Source organism: Bos mutus, chromosome 4, assembly GCF_027580195.1.
Source record: "Bos mutus isolate GX-2022 chromosome 4, NWIPB_WYAK_1.1, whole genome shotgun sequence".
NCBI classification, from domain to species: Eukaryota; Metazoa; Chordata; class Mammalia; order Artiodactyla; family Bovidae; genus Bos; species Bos mutus.
The window spans coordinates 110,309,900-110,330,542 of NC_091620.1; the positions used below are offsets into that span (position 1 = coordinate 110,309,900).

General features: G+C 41.1%; 1 protein-coding gene across 7 annotated transcripts in view; it reads right to left on the minus strand.

Annotated features, from left to right (window-relative positions):
* CDK14 (cyclin dependent kinase 14) overlaps positions 1 to 20,643 on the minus strand; it is a 664,341-nt gene that overhangs the window by 385,291 nt on the left and 258,407 nt on the right. For all 7 annotated transcript variants that reach the window (XM_070369889.1, XM_070369886.1, XM_070369885.1 and 4 more), the window contains one exon: positions 10,891 to 10,985. In XM_070369889.1, the coding sequence (XP_070225990.1) occupies positions 10,891 to 10,985 (95 nt within the window). The remainder of the gene's footprint in view (positions 1 to 10,890; positions 10,986 to 20,643) is intronic.

The window sequence follows — 20,643 nt, forward strand, 5'->3', positions numbered from 1 at the left end:
CAGTCCTTGAACTTCTCTTCTACATTTCAGGTCCATCTGCTCACACAGAGGTTAATTATTGACTGCGGGACAAGAAACTAACCCAAAGTTTAGTGGCTTACATCAACAACCAGTGAATTACTTCTAATGATTCTTGGGTCAAAATTCAGAAAAGGCAGAGCAGGGGCCAAACCACATTGGCTCCACACGATGTCCGTGAGACTGGAATTTGCCCTTTGCCCCCACCCAAGAAGCACGATGGCTTGCTGGGCAAATGGCTTGGCTGGGGTCTGCGTCTCAGGTCTAACTTCACACTGCCTTCTGAGTTCTCAGTTCTTCTCATTACAGTCAAGGGCCTCTTCTCATGGGCTCCCCAGCAGAACAACTGGAATTCTAACATGGCTGAGCAGGTGCTCAACAGGGCAAAGAAGCTGTCAGGACCACAACTGGCATTGTGTCACTTCCAGCATGTTACTTTATTGGTTAGAGCAAGTCACAAGCCCAGCCTAATCATAAGGGGCAGGGAGTACACAAAGGCGTGAGTATCCAAAGGCAAGGTTCCTTTAGAGCCAACAAGGTAACAGTGACCACACCTGGTGATCTCATCTAATCCCTTTGTTAAATATCATAATGCAGACAACTTGCAAATCTCCACCTGTGATCTCTCTCCTACATTCCAGACCCATATACCCAACAGCCCCGTGACATCTCCACTTGCATATATAATAAACATCTCAAACTAAACCCCGTAAAGGCTGAGTTGCATCTTCCTGCGGTCTGCCTTGTGTCTCCTTATAGCAGCTCCACTATTATAGCCATTTCAGCTTTAAACATGGTTGAGCAATGAGGAATTGATGCTTTCAAACTGTGGTGCTGAAGAAAACAAGATCTTGAGTGTCCCTTGGAGAGCAAGGAGATCAAACTACTCAATTCTAAAGGAAATCAACCCTGAATATTCATTGGAAGGTCTGATGCTGAAACTGAAGCTCCAATACTTTGGCCACCTGATGTGAAGAACTGACTCCTTAGAAAAGACCCTGATGCTGGGAAAGATTGAAGGCAGGAGGAGAAGGGGACGACAGAGGATGAGATGGTTGGATGGTATCACCAACTCCATGGACATGAGTTTGAGCAAACTTTGGGAGATGGTGAAGGACAGGGAAGCCTGGCGTGCTGCAGTCCATGGGGTTGCAAAGAGTCGGACATGACTGAATGACTGAACAACAGCCAAAATCATTAGGATCATCCTTGTCTTGTCTTCATTTCTCAAATTCCACACCAAATGCTATCAGATCAACCTTAGAAAAATGTTTACAATTCATCCACTTCTCACCACCTCCACTGCCGACATCATGCCACACAACTGTGACAGCCTTCTAACTGGTTTCCGTTTCAGAACTGGCCCATCTATTCTTAAGAAAGCAGTCAGAGAGATTCAATTAAACTGAGTCAGAGCCGATCATTTCTCTGTTGAGCATCCTTTTCTGGTTTCCCATCTCATTATGAGCAAAAGCAAAATTCATCAAAATAAAACACTACAAGAAAACATAACTAATGAGAGGCTACTGTACAGCCCAGGGAACACTGCTCAGTGATCTGTGGTGACCTAAATGGGAAGGAAACCCACAGAAGAGAGGATATACATATAACTGATTCCCTTTGCAGTCCAGTAGAAACCAACACAACATTGCAAAGCAACTATACTTCAGTAAAGTTTTTTTTTTTTAAAAAGGCCTGAAGCAATCTGGACCCCACTGTGTCTTGCATTGTGTCTCGTTGTACCATCCTCTCTGCCTGCTTCGTTTCAGCCATAGGAACCCTGCTGCTCCTCACACGAGCCTTCTATCTGGAAAGTTCTTGACTAGAATATGTATGTCTTCTATGCCTCCCTTTGTACCGAAAGACCTCTCATCCTCTCAGCAAGGTCTTCCCTGATCACCACCATCTACAGTTGTACATGCACACATGTGTGCACATATATTGTATCTCATAGGAAAGCAGAAAAATTCTCAACTGCCTTGGGATAGTTTAATCTGGAAATGAGAAGACTGATGGAGAGCTCATTTTTGAGAACAATGTGGTATAAAATCATGCAAATTACAGCATTCTTATTATCTTCAGAAATCAAAATGTATGAGGCATAGAAAACAAGTAATTAGGTAAATTGTGTGGCAGGGTGAAAAGACAGAACATAACTTTTCAGCTGCCAGTCCCATATCATAACATAATACATACCTCAGACCATCAGTATAACTAGCCAAAAGAGAATGAAATAATGCCTTTTGCAGCAACATGGAAGAACCTAGAGATTATCATACAGAGTGAACTCAGACAGAGAAGGAAAAATATCATATGACATCCCTTATATGTGGAATCTAAAAAGAAATCATACTAATGAACTTACTTAAAAAACAGAAAAAGACTCACAGACTTAGAGAATGAACTCATGGTTAATGGTGGGGAGAAGAAGGGAGGGGATAGTTAGGGAGTCTGGGATGGACATGCACACACTACTACATTTAAAATGGATAACTAATAAGGTCCTACTGTGTAGCAGAGAAAACTCTGCTCAATATTATGTGGCAGCCCGGATGGGAGAGGGGTATGGGGGAGAATGAATACATGTATAATATATGGCTGAGTGCCTTTGCTGTCTATCTGAAACTATCACAACATCATTAATCAGCTATACTCTAATACAAAATAAATTAAAAAAAAAAAACTAGGAAGATGGTTAATATGAGAAGGCTGCAGGGTAAAATGGAGTAATAAAGATCTACAGACACCACAGATGGGTTAAAGTTTTATCTTTTACCCTTTAGTCTATCCAGGTGATTCAGTAAGTCTTAATTTCTCAAAGCATTCTTTCTCTCTATCAGTGAAAAAAACTGAACAAAAATACAGGTCTTATGTACCTCCCTGGTGGCTCAGTAGTAAAGAATCCGCCTGCAATGCAGGAGACACAGGGCACACATGTTCGATTCCTGGATTGGGAAGATCCTCTTGAGAAGAAAACGGCAACCCACTTCAGTATTCTTGCCTGGGAAATCCCGTCCACAGGCAGGGTGTAAAGTGTCAGACAAGCCTGAGCATGAGCACGTGAAAGATGGAGTCGAATGGAATAACATTTATGAGAGAGTGCTTTTAATAATGTAAAACACTATAAAAAATACCTTATGTGAAAAAAAAAGGGGGAAATGTGATTTTTGGTGACTCATAAAGCACTTTATATGACTTTTTGGTGACATAGTTTTTTTTTAATGTGGAATAGAGATTTTTCTTTTACATAATGGTGCATATTAGTTTGGAATTTTTCACATTAGAAGAAATAAAATGATTGCTCAAAGAATAATTATGATTAGTTATAAGCCTGCTGGTTTTCTTCTTGTACATAATTATTAAATAGGTAATGAAAAATGCTGCTACACATACTTTGCTCTCATGCAATTTAAAATAGAACAGAACAGTTGTACACTTTAACTAATGGTAATATTTATTTACATAATCATGTTTACTAATTTATTGATATTATTTCCACTTACAGAGTCTCTGTTTTAGATTTTTTAGCATGGTGTTAAGTAGGGCAATGTGGCACTTACTTGTCTTTGGCAAAAAAAAAAGTAAAAACTACATTGCTTAACTTCCTGTTTAAGTAGGAAAAATATTTATTAGCATTTTCACATTTTCTATATTTCTCTTACATGTTTCAAACCTATGGAGAGAAAGAACATGGCTATAATAATATTTCAGACCATTATGAAACCACATACCTTTCCAAGCTACTAAGAGTCACTGCCTGGTTAACAACTGGAAGGAGGAAGGATCAACCAGTGGACCCACAGACTACACAAGAGTCATGAGCAGTGTGGGCGGCACGTGTCCAAGTGGATGTCAACCTTGCCGCTTGCAGATGCCTATGGCTAAACATTTTGAAAGTGTGTAAGAAAGTAACTTTCAGATGTTTTAGGAGTTCTACCCAATACTCTGAGATAGCCTACACTAACAATCTCCTCTTATCCACTGAATCACATTTTTTTTTTTTTTTAAATGATCTTGTTTCCTAGTTCAGTTCAGTTCAGTTGCTCAGCGGTGTCCGACTCTTTGTGACCCCCTGGACTGCAGCACGCCAGGCTTCCCTGTCCTTCACCATCTCCCAGAGCTTACACAAACTCATGTCCATGGAGTCAGTGATACCATCACCAACTCCCGGGGTTTACTCAAACCCATGTCCATTGAGTCAGTGATGCCATCCAACCATCTCATCCTCTGTCGTCCCCTTCTCCTCCTGCCCTCAATCTTTCCCCAAATGAGGGTCTTTTCAAATGAGTCAATTCTTCACATCAAGTGGCCAAAGTACTGAAGTTTCAGCTTCAACATCAGTCCTTCCAATGAATAGCCAGGACTGATCTCCTTCAGAATGGACTGGTTGGATCTCCTTGCAGTCCAAGGGACTCTCAAGAGTCTTCTCCAACACCACAGTTCAAAAGCATCAATTCTTCGGCTCTCTGCCTTATTCACAGTCCAACTCTCACATCCATACATGACTACTGGAAAAACCATAGCTTTGACTAGATGGACCTTTGTTGGCAAAGTAATGTCTCTGCTTTTGAATATGCTGTCTAGGTTGGTCATAACTTTTCTTCCAAGGAGTAAGGGTCTTTTAATTTCATGGCTGCAGTTACCATCTGCAGTGATTGCCTTTATTAAATTTGTTACAATACTGCGTCTTAGTGTGTGCTGTGGTTTTTGGGGCACAAGGCATGTGGGATCTCAGCTCCCCTACCAGGGATCGAACCCACACCCCCTGCACTGGAAGGCAGAGTGTTACCACTGGACCACCAGGGAAGTCTCAGGATCACGTTAAGAGTGACCTCCAAAGTCATTTCCTCAAATATTCTTTCACATCCCTAACTTTTCATCACTTATTTAATTATTCTGGCCTTCAGCAGACTTTATTGTAACCTAAAATATCATTCATGGGACTTTTAATATAAAGCAGCCAGGCTTAGAGCTCTTTTTTAAAAGCACAAAAACAGAACTATATACAGTGTGTACACTACCATAAATAAGAATCTTTTACACTGTGGAACAAATTCCATAGATACCTCCAAAACACCCTTGATAACTTAGTTAATAAAGTCCAAAGGAAAGATCCAATAATAACTAATGAATCTTAAATTATGTTACTTTCCCTACACATCTAGGTTTTAATGGTATGAGGCATGGATTTTCCTACACCGTTTAACATACTTGGTCTACTCCCTCAAAAAAGATACTGTTAATTACATAGAACTACAAAATCAATATCTTTTAGAAAATAACTTTGATGTTAACAATTTTTAAATGTGGCTATATCATCATTAAGTTTGGGAAACTGCAGATTAAAATGTTTGATATTGATTTTGAAAGTGAAAGTCACTCAGTCATGTCTCTTTGCTACCTCATGGACTTCTCCCGGCCAGAATACTGGAGTGGGTAGCCTTTCCCTTCTCTAGGGGATCTTCCCAACCCAGGGACTGAACCCAGGTCTCCCACATTGCAGGTGGATTCTTTACCAGTTGAGCCACAAGGGAAGCCCAAGAATACTGGAGTGGGTAGCCTATCCCTTCTCCAGGGGATCTTCCCAACCCTGGAATCAAACTGGGGTCTCCTGCATTGCAGGCGGATTCTTTACCAACTGAGATATCAGGGAAAAGTGAAAGTCGCTCAGTTGTGTCCAACTCTTTATGACCCCATGGACTAAAAGTTCTGGAACTCTCCAAGCCAGAAAACTGGAGTGGATAGCCTTTCCCTTCTTTATGGGATCTTCCCAACCCAGGGATTGAACCCAGGTCTCCCACTTTGCAGGCAGATTCTTTACCAGCTGAGACACAAGGGGAGCCTGATATTGATTTGCTGCTGCTGCTGCTAAGTCGCTTCAGTTGTGTCCAACTCTGTGCGACCCCAAAGATGGCAGCCCACGAGGCTCCCCCGTCCCTGGGATTCTCCAGGCAAGAACACTGGAGTGGGTTGCCATTTCCTTCTCTAATGCAGGAAAGTGAAAAGTGAAAGTCAAGTCACTGAGTCTTATTTAGGTCTTGCTAAATAACAAGACTGTGTGTGTGTATTAAGTAGATCCCAGTGAAACACATCAGGCATGTACATGTCACTTATAAGTTTGCCTTTTGGAGACATAAAACATTTCATAATTAAAATTTTAAATGGGTTGGGTTTTCAGCGAGTCTATAATACTTATTTAAACTGTAAAGCACTTGAACCATATTTGGGATTTAAATACAGCTATATCTTTAAGTGCAGAAAAAAGAAGAGTTGTGGAAAGAAAAAAGAGTTTCCTTTCCTCCTTCTGACCAAAGGCTCACCCTAAGTAAAGTGGAACATAAACAGGAGATACAATATTGCCACCAGGGTTCAAAGTGAGATGGATCTGAGTCTATCTTTCTTGCTGCAAAATCCTAAAAAGCATTTCATCTCCCAAATGCTTAGGTTTCTTCTTTATAAAGTGGCAATAGTCACAGACCCATAAGACTACTGAGAACATCAAAAGTGAAAATGAATGTAAAACCCCAGCACAGTGCCCAGCATAAAACTCAATACGTTTTCAGTGCTGGTTTTCAGTACTGTGGTCATACTTGTCTGTGGGGAGCAAGCTCCGCCCCCGGCAAAGGTCTTGAGGAAGGAGGCTTGGCATACTCAAAGGCGGGATCAAGCCTCAGGAGTCTCCCTGGAAATTCTCGAGCATCTACCCCCAAAACCAGAGTCTGCCTACTTTCTGCTTTGTGCTCTCACCTACACCTCTGACTTTACGGGGGGCTGTCCCCCACTACCTCTCTCTGAAAAAAGAGTTAGCTTACAGCTCCAGTTAATAATTCCTGGGTGTGACAGTGTTTCAACCTACAAACTCCTTTGGAAGTCCTCTAGCCTGCCTAAATAGGTTTTTCTGGCCACATGTGATTGTTCAGAGCCTCCCAACTGTGAGAGGCATAAGATGTTCTAAACTGTCTAAATACAGATTCCTTTGAGCAGTTAAAAGATTGATTAGAAATTGTATTGGTGAAGGGATTTTCACTTGTCCGACCAATGTTTGCTGCTAAGTTTCCATATCCCTTACCTGCTGTGTCCCTGGCAGTGTACTGATTAATATAATTGGTGTAAGTAGTAGCTTTAATGTTTGTAACCTGGGACCCTTGAGTTAATTCTTTTTCTTGTTATAGCCCACCACACCTTTGCTCTGTAGGAATGCAACTTTATCTAATGCTTTTTGGAGGCTGGCGCCTGACTTTAGAATAATCACCTTTAGAGAAAAATAAGTTTCTTAAAATGTTAACAGGCCTCCGGCCCAGAAGATGATGCAAATCACCTAAACTTTTGCATATGATAAGTTTGCAGGAAGAAAGCCTGGCTTACTGCATGACTCTACCCCTTCCCCCATTATCCTCGATGCATAACTTAGGTATAAAAACTACTTTGGAAAATAAAGTGCGGGCCTTGTTCACTGAAACTTGGTCTCCCCATGTCGTTCTTTCTCTTACCTTCTGGCTGAATTATTCAGCCTCTTTTCTCCACTGAATTTCCTCACTGAGCTATCCTTATTCTATTACTCTTTATATCCTTAATTAAAGTTTAATTAAGCAGTTGTTTCCTGATCCTCGCCGATGCCGTCCCCACTTCGAATTCCCTGGATTCACCGGGGCTGGACCCCGGCACTTGTCTTAAACATTATTTTACCTCCCTTTCTGACCCTTCACTCATCATCTCAAATCTACAAGTGCCTCCTGTTTCCTGCTCTGCATCCCTCCAGTAGATCTGCTCTAGTTCCTGTGGCATATCATGCTTTGAAATTTCTATCACCCTTCCACTGCTGTGAAACATGCAAGAGAAGAAAATTTATTCCTGCCAGATACTGTGAGGAAAGCAATCTGATTAAATTAATTCAATTAAAGTACGTAAGAATCTTAATTTTCCATTGGCATATAAAAATGTATTGCAGGCTGAGCCACAAGGGAAGCCTAAGAATACTGGATTGAGTAGCCTATCCCTTCTCCAGTGGATCTTCCCAATCCAGGAACTGAACTGGGGTCTCCTGCATTGCAGGCAGATTCTTTATCAACTGAGCTATGAGAGAAGCCCCAATTAATTCATTAAAGTATGTAAGAATCTTAATTTTCCATTGGCATATGTTAAAAAAAAAAAAAACAAGCAATGAAAAAACAGTGTAAGAAAACAAAAGCTTTAGGAAATACTCAGGAAGTTATTTCTGTATTAGGCAGGTTAATACTGAGTCAGGTTAATACTGTCAAGGAGTCTACACCTTCCCAACTCTAACTTGGAAAACTCTTCTAAGGAATTTCTACAGCACAGAGCTCTTCCCCTCCCCAGCTCGTTGTCCCAGCCTCCCCAACTCTGATTTCAGACATTCAGTGGAATATTTAATTAGAACAAACAAAAGCCAAACAAACTACAGTTGAGGCCACAAGAAGTACTAACTTTATCAGAGAGGCAAAAGGGCAGGAGATGAAGTGAATAGAAAATAACAAACAAAGAAAGGCAGTGAAGAGAAAGGCAAAGAACAGTGGGAATATAAAGAAATATAGGTGGAATAGAGAACTAGAGATGAGGCAAGGAGGGCAGTCATAAGAAATGAATGACATGAGTATGCCCATTCTCTAAAAGAGAACAGGGAAATCTACATCTTCGCTGCCCCAGAGAAGTTAGGTGTCAACCTGAAACATAGGCACAACCTAAAGGCTGAGAGTTATGTTCCATCTGGCAGGAAATTTTAGGATTTCAAGCCTGGGTGACAGCATCTCACGTGAACCTGAGAACTGCTTCAAGGAGGCGAGGGGAGGAGCCAGGTTATATAGAAATTTTGCAACAAGGGGCAGGTTGTCTGAACATCAAAAGATCATTGTTAATTAAAGAAAACCAGACTTCTCAAGTTAATGAATTCAGCGCTTTTCTACGTATGTATTATAACGTGTTCAGTCGCTGAGTCGTGTCTCAATCTTTGATCCCATGGACTGTAGTCCACTAGGCTTCTCTACCCGTGGAATTTTCCAGGCAAGAACATGGGAGTGGGTTGCCATTTCTTCCTCCAGGGGATCTTCCAAACCCAGGAATTGAACCCAAGTCTCCTGCATTGCAGGTGGATTCTTTACCACTGAGCCACCAGGATGGCACAATGCACGCGTCAGAGCTCACTGAGATCATGCCAGTTTGCTGTGTTTTTCACATCCTGAGCCTCCTGAGGGCTCATGGTAGGGCATGGCTGCAGTCTGACGGCTGCTAGATGGCAGGCAATATTCCATTTTTGAAAGGCATGAAATGCCCACAGAGTACTGCATATGTGCATGCTATTATGTGGCTTATTGAAGAGGAGCTGGCATGTCTCCACAAGAACTGGGGCCAAGGAGAAGTTCACTCACACAAAGAAGAATGAGTTTAGCAGTCAGTCGCAATCAGTTGACAAATACTGCAGGATGGTGCATTTCCTTCCTTTTATATGGCAATTTCCACAGAATATAAAAGCACAAAATGACAGTGTGCTTCAATGGGCATATTTTTAGCCTCACAAATATATTTCATTTTCTTTTAAGATTCGAAAGACCCAATTTCACATTATTTTTGTTCATTACTCTATCAACGTTACTGATTTTAGGGACCAAACTAAGTTTTTCTTCTTCTCAATTAAATTATCCAATTTGGGGGGATGGAACAAGTATATTTTTGAAACCTCTTTTATAAGTTACTGAAGTATACTGAGAAAAAAAATTTGGATTTAACAGAAATACTGCAACTAGACATACTGGAAAATATGGAACAAAAATTCCAATTTTACATCAGCTGAATACATTATTGACCCCCAAATCATCAATTAAACAAAAGAAATTATATTTGCATTGATGTCTGAATCTGCATCCATTCTTGGTAGCATGTAATATATGCAACTGCTCAGTTCTAGCTGTCCTTGTAGCCACATTACCATATTATTCAAATGTATCCATCATTTATATGTAAATAGACAAGATGAATGGCTTTTTCATAAGACAACAATTTTTAAATGACAAACAGACTTAGGCAGACATTAGCAAGATAAAATGTTGTAAATATTCATTCTATTATATATTTTTAAGGAAAAATGGACACTATTTCAGTTTTTTTAAAGTAGTGTGGTAATTACAAAATGGGATCTTAATACAGTCACAATACCAACAGCTACTCTTCTCAATAAAAGTCTCCACCAATGTCATTTGTATCTTGTAAATTACATGTTCTCAGATCCATCTGTGAAAATTGGGATGTTAATTATCATGGTTACATTTCATGATTCCACAGTTAAATGCTGAAATGGTGCTACACAAATACCATATGTTTTTCTAAGAGAAACGGAGAAAGATTAATTATGAGTTCAAGCCCAAGTCTCAACAGAATAAGATCATCACACCGTGTGCTATGCAAATTGGAAGTTTTAATTAATAGCTGAAATACTAACCAAGGGGAAAAACTGTGAAGTCTAAATTGTAAGTATCAGCCTTTTCTCTACAAATATCACCCGAATAAGGATGCTTTTCTGAACCCAAGTTATAAATCCAAAGGAGAAAACATTTTTGTTGTCTGTGAACTTCCTTTGATGGAGTGCTCACCATCATATTGTTTTATATTACTTGATAAAGCCGAAATTTAGAAAGTGTACTAGTAACAAACAGGTTATAACAGATCATATAGCTAGTGAAACTTCAACTGAACATTTTTTCTGGATTTTTCTTTAAAACACATACCATTCAAAATTATGCAAAATAAGTCTCATGTACTCAGATAAAATACTTCAGTATAGCTACCTAAAGACAAAACTCTATGATAATACTATAAGACTTTTGCTCATAATTATAAAATCTGAATTCTCATCTTACTCACCACATACTCAAACACAAGTGTCAGTGTCTCCTTGGTGTGGATGATGTCATGAAGTAACACTATGTTAGCATGTTTTAGTCCTTTTAACAGAGAGGCTGTAAGAGAAAGTGAACAAACAGATACGTTATTATGGGTAACAACCAACTGATAAGCTTCTTTTATTGTACTGGTACATCATCAGATGAAATATACCTATTTTTCCACTTTCTATGCCAATATAGATATGGCTTATCTCCATATGTATGAAATAAATATTCTGCTGATGTTGAATGGTGGTTTCTGTAAGTGTCAATTACAGCCTGTTGGTTGATGTTGTCATTGAATTCTTCAATATATTTGCTAGTTCTCTGGAGAGTGGTTCTTTCAATGACTGAGGGATGGTGACATCCTCAACTGTAATTGGGGATCTGTCAATTTCTTATTTGAATTCTCTTAGTTTCGGCTTTGTGTGCTTTGAAGCTGTAGTTTGCTACACATAACATTTAAGATTGTTGCATTCTGTGAATCAGGCCCTTTTATCAATACATAAAGCATCTCTTTGTCCCTTGTAATTTTCTTCACTCTGAAGTATTTTGTCCCTGGCAATTAATATTGCCACTTCAGCTTGATTTTGATTAGTGTTCATATGGTGTATCTTTTATATATATATATATATTTTTTTTTTTCTTTTGGCCTATACCAATGACCATTCAGGTAGAACATTTAAAGAACAGAAGCTTTTTCTACCATTGTTAATTATTTTAGTAACACTGTGTCTTCAATTTTGGTTTTTGGTATATACCCTAAAGAGAAAAGAGAAACACCAAACATGTGTTTTACATGTTTTCTATCAGGAACTTGTAATTGCTCACATATTCATCAAATATTTATTGAGAACCTAGTCACTGACACTGACGGCCCTGGACAAACCTCAAACCCTTGATACTCAATAGTGTTGCAAGCCCACCTCTTTAAAAGGGGATTTATAACACCAAACGTGAACCCTAATGTAAACTCCGGACTTTGGGTGATTATCAGGTGTCAAGGTAGGTTCCTCTATTGTAACAAATGCACCACTCTGGTGAGAGATACCAACAGTAGGGAGGGGTTGGGGTGGGAGGCAGGGAAGAAAGTACAGGAAAATCCTCTGCACTTTCCACTCAATTTTGCTTTGACCTTAAAGCTGCTCTAGAAAAATAAAGTCTATTTTAAAAAATAAAAAGATATACCTATGTTTTAACATACTAAAAGAAACAAATCTAGATTATCTAATATTTTACTCAAATAAAATGATATTTTAGATATGGAGTCATCATGCAAAAAAAGCTGTACAGGACAGTCCCCAGAGAAGAGAGAGAAAAATGTGGAGACTAGTACATTCTTGTATGACTCCCATGAATGCAAGCTCCTGTTTTTAGTTATTATTGCCTTGAATTTCCACTGTCTTCACCAGGCAAACCTACTTCAGGATGGTAATATATCTTTAATCCCAAGATATACTTCAATAAAAACCTAATTGGCCCAAAGAAGGCCATTCAGACTGAGAATTCCTTGGTGTGGCTGGTTCCAACACCAGAAGACCACGAAGAAGTATGTTTCCTCTGAAACCGAATTGGCAGCTTCATGTGCTGCCCAAGGCCAGGGAAGTTTAAGCTATCCAAGGGAAGTCCTACAAAAAAGTAAAAATATTTTGGACTTCTCTGGTAGTTCAGTGGTAAAGAATCCACCTGCCAATGCAGGGAAACAAGTTCAGTCCCTGATCCGGGAAGGTTTCATATGCAGCAGAGAAACTAGGCTCAGTGCCACAACCATTGGAGCCACCACAGTGGGGAGCCCATGCACTGCAGCTGGAGAGGGGACCCCACTCACTGCAGCTGGAGAGGAGACCCCACGCACTGCAGCTGGAGAGTGGACCCCACTCGCTGCAGCTGGAGAGGACCCACACAGCTGGAGAGGGACCCCAGCTGGAGAGGGGACCCCACTGCAGCTGGAGAGGGGACCCCACTGCTGCTGCCCCAGCTGGCTGGAGAGGGGACCCCACTCGCTGCAGCTGGAGAGGACCCCACTCGCTGCTGGAGCTGGAGCTGGAGGGGGACCCCACTCGCTGCAGCTGGAGGGGGACCCACTCGCTGGAGCTGGAGGGGACCCCATTGGAGAGGGGACAGCTGGAGCTGGGGGGGACCCCATTCGCTGCAGCTGGAGAGGAGACCCCAGACCCCAGCTGGAGAGGAGACCCCACTCGCTGCAATGGGAGAGAGCCTGTGCATGGTAGAAAACACCAGGGGTACCCAAAAATAAATAAATAAAATACATACATGAAATATTTACAGATTTATCAGAGCTTTGTAAAACTAGCACTCACAACAAAATACTTACCAAAAATAACAATAACAGTACAGACACAAACTTTGAAGATATAAGCACTACAAAGATGTATGACAGAGTTTAGTATTGTTGATTCCAATAATTTACAATCTTCTTTCTTTTAATTATTCAAATATTTAATTATTCAACCATCAGCCTCAAACAACTGAAGCATATTACATGGCTAATTTCCAGGCATTCATCATCAGTCTGGGGACCAGCTTCACATGTGCTCATTTTTAAAATGACACTTGGCCCCACATTAGTCTTCTAAGACAGACTCATCCTTAGAGATCAAGATTTCAAACCACAACAGGGTATTTGGAAATGATGGCCATGCACAGTACTTCGCAGTGTGGGAATACGCATAGGTGAAATGAATTAAGGACCTCATGGGTATCACGCTTATGAAAGGAACCTAGCTTTGTGAGGCAAGTTTTGGAAAGATATACATCGTTTGTAATTTTGTCCAATTTCATTTTTCAAGTTATCCCCTCAGTTTGTCAAGCGCTGATCCATCCTTATCAGCAAGACCTCCAAAAAGGTACTGAAGCTTACAATCTATGGATGATCCACGCTCTAAGAACCCTTTGCCTAGGAATTTTGTTGTTGCTTTTATTATTATGATTATTACTTTTCTCCCACCATCACCCTGCTTCTCTGACTGTTTAGACCTAAATTGTTTCCCATTTCTCAAAGCAACGACTTCATGCCCATCATTTCCCATTGTGTTTTTCCTACAATTTCAGTAAAATCAAATCTCTGCCATCATTCATCCTGTGAAAAAACATCTTTTCTTAACTGTGACCGATATTATACAAAAAAAGGCCATGCTCTTTTTTTCTTTTTTTGGCTGCGCCCCATGGCATGTAGGATCTTAGTTCCCCAACCTGGGACTGAACCCATGACCCCTGCATTAGAAGCAGAGTCTTAACCACTGAAAAACAAGGGAAGTCCCTGTCATTTCATTTTTTTTTTTAAACATGGTATTTTTTTTCTACCATTTCTACAGAAACACTCAAAGCCTCCACATTTCAATGTATTAACTCTCAATTATTATAGGTTTTAGACTTCTAACTATATTTACACACAGTTTAAAAAACACACTATCGGTTAAATAATGACCAAGAACTGTTTGAAAGCAAGCCCTTTTTCTTTTGAGATTAACATAATGAACTCGTATTTGGAAAAGGATAAGCCATTAATTTCAAAACTGACGGCAGAAAAATGGCATTGAAGGGCACAAAACCGTCCACAATATCTACCAACATGAGGGTAGGTGGCAGACCTGACTAACTTGAAAGCTGCCAGCACAACAGTCTCTGCTCCAAGCCAGGTGCCAGATACTGTCATTCCTGCCGTTGCCAAGGCGAGGAAGCCTCCTGGTTGCCAAGGCGAGGAAGCCTCCTGGCTGCCAAGCGGGTGCGTGATTAACACCACAAGTCCCAGAGCCACTATGTCTCCCTTTGCAAGACAAACACTGTCAAAATAACACTCCATGTAATCCTAATAATATCTCAAATATACCACATGTTATTTTCTCATCGTTTACATACAAAACAAATCCTGTAACACTGGCTTTAACAATCCCAGCACGCTTGGTTTCCCGCAAGTTTTAAGCAAACATATGGCAAACATTTTAAATTCATTTCACCAGTGAGGCTTGGAAAGGTATGATTCTACATGACATAAAGGACTTGTAATTAAGGTTGAGGGTAAAATTTCTAACAATCAATTTGGGGCCATGTTGAAACAGTACAAAAGCAGAAAAACATGTTGCTCATAAAGATAACCGCAAAGTCTTGGCAGGACAGGACATAGAGAGCCGCCCCTCAGTGTGGGAACAAGTTCAGACACCCACTCATCCACCATATACAGACCTCGACCTTCTGCTTTCAGAATAAACATCCTAGGTTTCCACTCTGAGGTGAAACAGATCAGATGAGATCAGATCAGATCAGTCGCTCAGTCGTGTCCGACTCTTTGCGACCCCATGAATCGCAGCACACCAGGCCTCCCTGTCCATCACCAACTCCTGGAGTTCACTCAGACTCACGTCCATTGAGTCGGTGATGCCATCCAGCCATCTCATCCTCTGTTGTCCCCTTCTCCTCCTGCCCCCAATCCCTCCCAGCATCAGAGTCTTTTCCAATGAGTCAACTCTTCGCATGAGGTAGCCAAAGTACTGGAGTTTCAGCTTTAGCATCATTCCTTCCAAAGAAATCCCAGGGCTGATCTCCTTCAGAATGGACTGGTTGGATCTCCTTGCAGTCCAAGAGACTCTCAAGAGTCTTCTCCAACACCACAGTTCAAAAGCATCAATTCTTCGGCGCTCAGTCTAAACACCAACCTCATCATGATTAAAATAAATTATGTTATCGAAAAATGCAGAGCGTGTTCATTTTTTCACTGAAGGGGTTATTTTAAAAGCAATGTTAACAAAGAAATGACAAATAGAACCTTTCTTTACGAAGTCAAATAGTCTTCTAGGTCATTATTTGACATCTTATTGCTAGGAAAGGAGATATCACAAATAAATGTAATCCAAGCTTGCTCACTCCCCTTTAGCCTCTGGAAGGAACAAGTGTGTTCACATTCTCCCCTCATCATTTTACATGTTCCCTTTCTGTGTCAACCCCAGTGGTGTGGGCTGGAGGTGCTGCTACCTGATTTTCCCAGAAAACAAAGATTATTACTTATTATTACACAAGAAAGCAACCATATTTCAAACTACAACCCCAACAGACTAAACTTTTGCCTCAAGCCTGCAGATAGACAGATCTGTGTGTGTTCGACATCCGGTGTGTCCAGCTCTGCGACCCCGTGGACTGAAGCCCTCCAGGCTCCTCTGTCCATGGGATTTTCTAGGCAAGAATACTAGAGTGGGTGGCCTTTCCCTTCTCCAGGGGATCTTCCTGACTCAGGGATCGAACTCAGGTCTCCTGCATTAGCAGGCAGGTTCTTTTCCATCTGAGCCACCAGGGAAGCCCAGATAGATCTAAAGCTGTTGATATTCGCCTTATACTAGAAATAGTATACTTTCTTCCTTTGCCTACTTTATTTTTTAATTGAAGTATAGCTAGTTACAATGCTGTGTTAGTTTCAAGTGTACGGCAAAGTGATTCAGGTGTATACACACACGCACACACACACACAAACACACACATTCTTTTTCCAATTCTTTTCCATTATATGTTATTACAAGACACTGACTATAGTTCCCGAAGCTATATAGTAGTTCTTATTGTTTACCTATTTAATACACAGTACTGTGTATATGTTAATCACAAACTCCTAATTTATCTATTTATTTATATTCTGCAAGAAGTTCTCACTTACTTGCTACTGGATTCTGAATATTTTGAAAGCAAAAATATTCTGAATGGGAAAAACTTAAGGGCAAATAAGAACAACAAGATAAACACAGAGAAAGACGAAAGTGCTTGCCTGTGATGAGGTGATCACAACAGAGAAAGAACTCGTGCCTGCCCTGAAAACAGCTCCAGGGTAACTTGCGCATGGTTCCAGAAGGTATGCTGCGCACTGTGGCTGCATATTAGGAGAAATAGTGTAGTCCTGCTCAGTTCTGAATTTTCCCCTAAATGAGATCTGATCTAAAATGCACATACTCGCACAAACCATAAACTAAGAAGTGAAAAAGTGAGAGAATCGGGTTAAAAAAAAAAAAAACGGAATTGTATTTTTCACTTCATGTTTACTTTTTATACTTTTATACACACTTACACCAAATTTGAGCTTCCCAGTAGCTCAACTGGTAAAGAATCTGCCTGCAACGCCGGAAACCCCAGCTGGATTCCTGGGTCGGGAAGATCCCTTGGAGAAGGGATAGAGTAACCCACTCCAGTATTCTCGGTCTTCGCTGGTGGCTCAGATGGTAAAGAATCTGCCTGCAATGCGGGACATGTGGGTTCAATCCCTGGGTCAGGAAGATCCCTGGAATAAGGAGTGGCAACGCACTCCAGTATTCTTGCCTGGAGAATCCCCACGGATAGGGGAGCCTGGCGGCCACAGTCCATGGGGCTGCAGAGAGTCTGACGGGACTGGGCAACTAAGCACAGCACATACCAAGTTTACATGAAAAAGCATTAACTCTCTGTTATGGGGAAAGAGACCACAGCTAATCCAGAACACAAAGTTAAAACGCATGTGATGCCCTATAGACTTAATTTAGCTAAAATCCCATTAAGGATTTAGAGACATGTTTTTCACTCACCAGATGCTGTCCAAATGTGGAAGGATAATAAGACAGGTTAGGAATACTTTATAAACATCACAAAACTTGTTTTCCATCCACCAAAAAGTCTACTGCTTTACTTACTCCCTAGTTAAGACTTGCTATTGGGGAATAGTGGAGAAGGCAATGGCACCCCACTCCAGTACTCTTGCCTGGAGAGTCCCATGGACAGAGGAGCCTGGTGGGCTGCAGTCCATGGGGTCGCTAAGAGTCAGACACAACTGAGCGACTTCACTTTCACGCATTGGAGAAGGAAATGGAAACCCACTCCAGTGTTCTTGCCTGGAGAATCCCAGGGACGGGGGAGCCTGGTGGGCTGCCGTCTATGGGGTTGCACAGAGTCGGACACAACTGAAGCAACTTAGCAGCAGCAGCAGCAGCATTGGGGAATAGACTAACTTCAACCCCAGTACATATTTCCCCTGCTCTTTTCCCCTCCCAATTTCCACAAAGTCACAGACCTGAAATGTAGTCCTGACATTACAACCTCAACTATTCTCCCTGCCATCAGTACCTGTGTATCCTCTTGACTACTGGCAAACATCAGTCATCTGGGGTCTATTTCCACACTGTAGGACTGCTTCCTAAATCACTCAAAGAAGAGATTCCTCTAAAAGTACAGCTTAGCCACATGAAACAGCCAATATTTGGCATTTTTGATCTACTAACACACCAATTTCCAGTGGCTCAACCCAATAGAGTTTACCTGGTTCAAACCAATTTTAACTTTTTCACAGAGGCATAGTTACTTTTCCCATTGTTAACATTGAAACCAATTAATCAGCTGCCAAATGGTCAATAATCAATCCTGAATACAAAAAAAAAAAGGAAGCATCTGTTCATGAAACTATGGTTATTGAAGAGGGGAGGGATATAGAAACAATTTGTATGAGTACTTTTTGATAAAATTTGAATTATGATAAAGATATATTCCTTTTATAATAAAAGACATATCTGGAAAAGTTCTTTATTACAGTAGATTGGCCAAATAAAACTAAAAAAACACTATAAGATTGGCCAAAGAAAATTGAAATAATGCTATAAAATAGTATTTTGTGTGCTAAGTCACTTCAGTCACGTCTGACTCTTTGTGACCCGCCAGGGTCCTCTGTCCATGGGATTCTCCAGGCAAGAACACTGGAGCGGGTTGCCACTTCTTACTCCAGGGGATCTTCCCAACCCAGGGATCAAACCTGCAGCGCTTTCATCCCCTGCATTGGCAGGCAGGTTCTTTACCTCCATCATCACCTAGGAAGGCCTTACAAAAGGTACGCTGCTGTTTACACAATTAATGCGCAGCTATAATAATTAATGATTATAACTGTAGGGTGACCCTTCACTACTGACCCCTTCTCACAAAGGGAGTGGTGCCACTCCGTGCATTATGAGGGTTTCTTTTCATATCCTGGAACTTGGGAGGCCTCTAATTTGCACTGAAATCCAAAATATTGAAAGTTTTTCTTGTCTAAGTGGTCACTTTCCCACATTAAGGTTAACTTACTCACTGCAAAAGACTTCTACTTTTGTTTCCAACTACTTCCAATTGAGGGCTTCCCTGGAGGCACAGTCATAAAGAATCCCCCTGCTAATGCAAGAGACACAAGTTCTATCCCTGGATCGGGAAGATCCCCTGGCGAAGGAAATGACAACCCACTCCAATATTCTTGCCTGGAGAACCCCACAGACAGAGGAGCCTGGTGGGCTGCTGTCCATGGAGTCTCAAAGAGTTGGACACGACTTAGCGACTAAACAACTTCCAGCTGAACCTATAAATGACCCACCGGCTGCCTTTCTGCTCCAGCTAATCTTGTTCCTATGTGCCCCTGGACACAGCCATGCATATATAGGATGTGCATGAGTGCAAGACATGCGGTTCTTCTCAAATGTAAACACCTCACTAGTACCTTCGGCAGAAAAAAAAAAAAAAAAACTCATGCCAAGCAAACAGGGTTGGAGACAGTGGTGGTCATGCTCCATGTGCTGTTTTTAGGCAGGAGAGAGACCATGGAGGTGCTGAGGGTTACTGAAAGACTTGGTCCAAGTTGTTTTCGTCTGGCCATAACAACCAGGTATAAAAGCTGTTAGGCAATTTACTTTTTTGAACTATTTTTACACTTTATTATGGTGGGTTACATGTATAGACAGAAAGAATATTGCAAAGTATGCAAAAAAAATGTGATTTGGCATCAATCCCCTTACACTTTCTGGTTAAGAAGAATAAACATTTATATCATAACATTAATGGCTATCTCTGTCTGACTAGACTTAAATAAGCTCTCCCCACATAAAATTATGTGAATTGCTATCACTGTATTCTTTTACAAAAGTTAAAATAAGTCTAAAGTCATAAAATATACTCCTTGCCATGGCTGCAAGTCCTAGTCTAAGGACCTGCACCTAAGACTCTGGCCCTCGAAAGCACTGTCGGACTCCTCCACACAGCAGGGCAGGTTTTCAGACACAGGACTCTCCACCCCCTGCTCCCCACAGCCACAGCTGTGGTCCCACCAGGAGGTGCTTCGCCAAGCGTGGTGCTTCAGCCACCTCTCAAAGTCAAGTGGCCAGTGAATGAGGCCCCACAGCAAATCTACCAAAGCCAAGGCTACGGGCGCTGGGCCCCAGAATCACCCAACAAGTAGTCAACATCTACCATGTGCCAATCACCACAGGGAAACATGTACGCTTTTGTTCTCATGGAACTTGTATATTATATGTCAACCAAGTTTTCTATTCAACCCTTACATCTCCTAAAGTTTGAACATCGCAGTGCTGCGTCATGGTTTTTAAATACAGTGGGTAACTACTTGAGGGGGGTGTGTGTCTGTGAGTGTGGGTGTGTCTATGAACTTAGTCACACTGCAATCTACTCACTGTTCCAAGAGCAAATAAATAAAAACAGCAATTTGATCAGTTAATGTACCTAGTATCTACTTCTATCTATCTCTGTTTCTCTCTGTCTCTCCCTTTCACACACACACACACACACACACACACACACACACAGCCATTAAGATAGATTCCACCAAAAAATATAGTCTTGGCCTAGAAAACAAAGAGAATTCTTTATTCTGAAAATTTGATGGCATTTTGATGTATGTGGATTTTCTCCTGCTCAAAAACCCCAAAAATGTGAGGTCATATTTTCAACATGAATA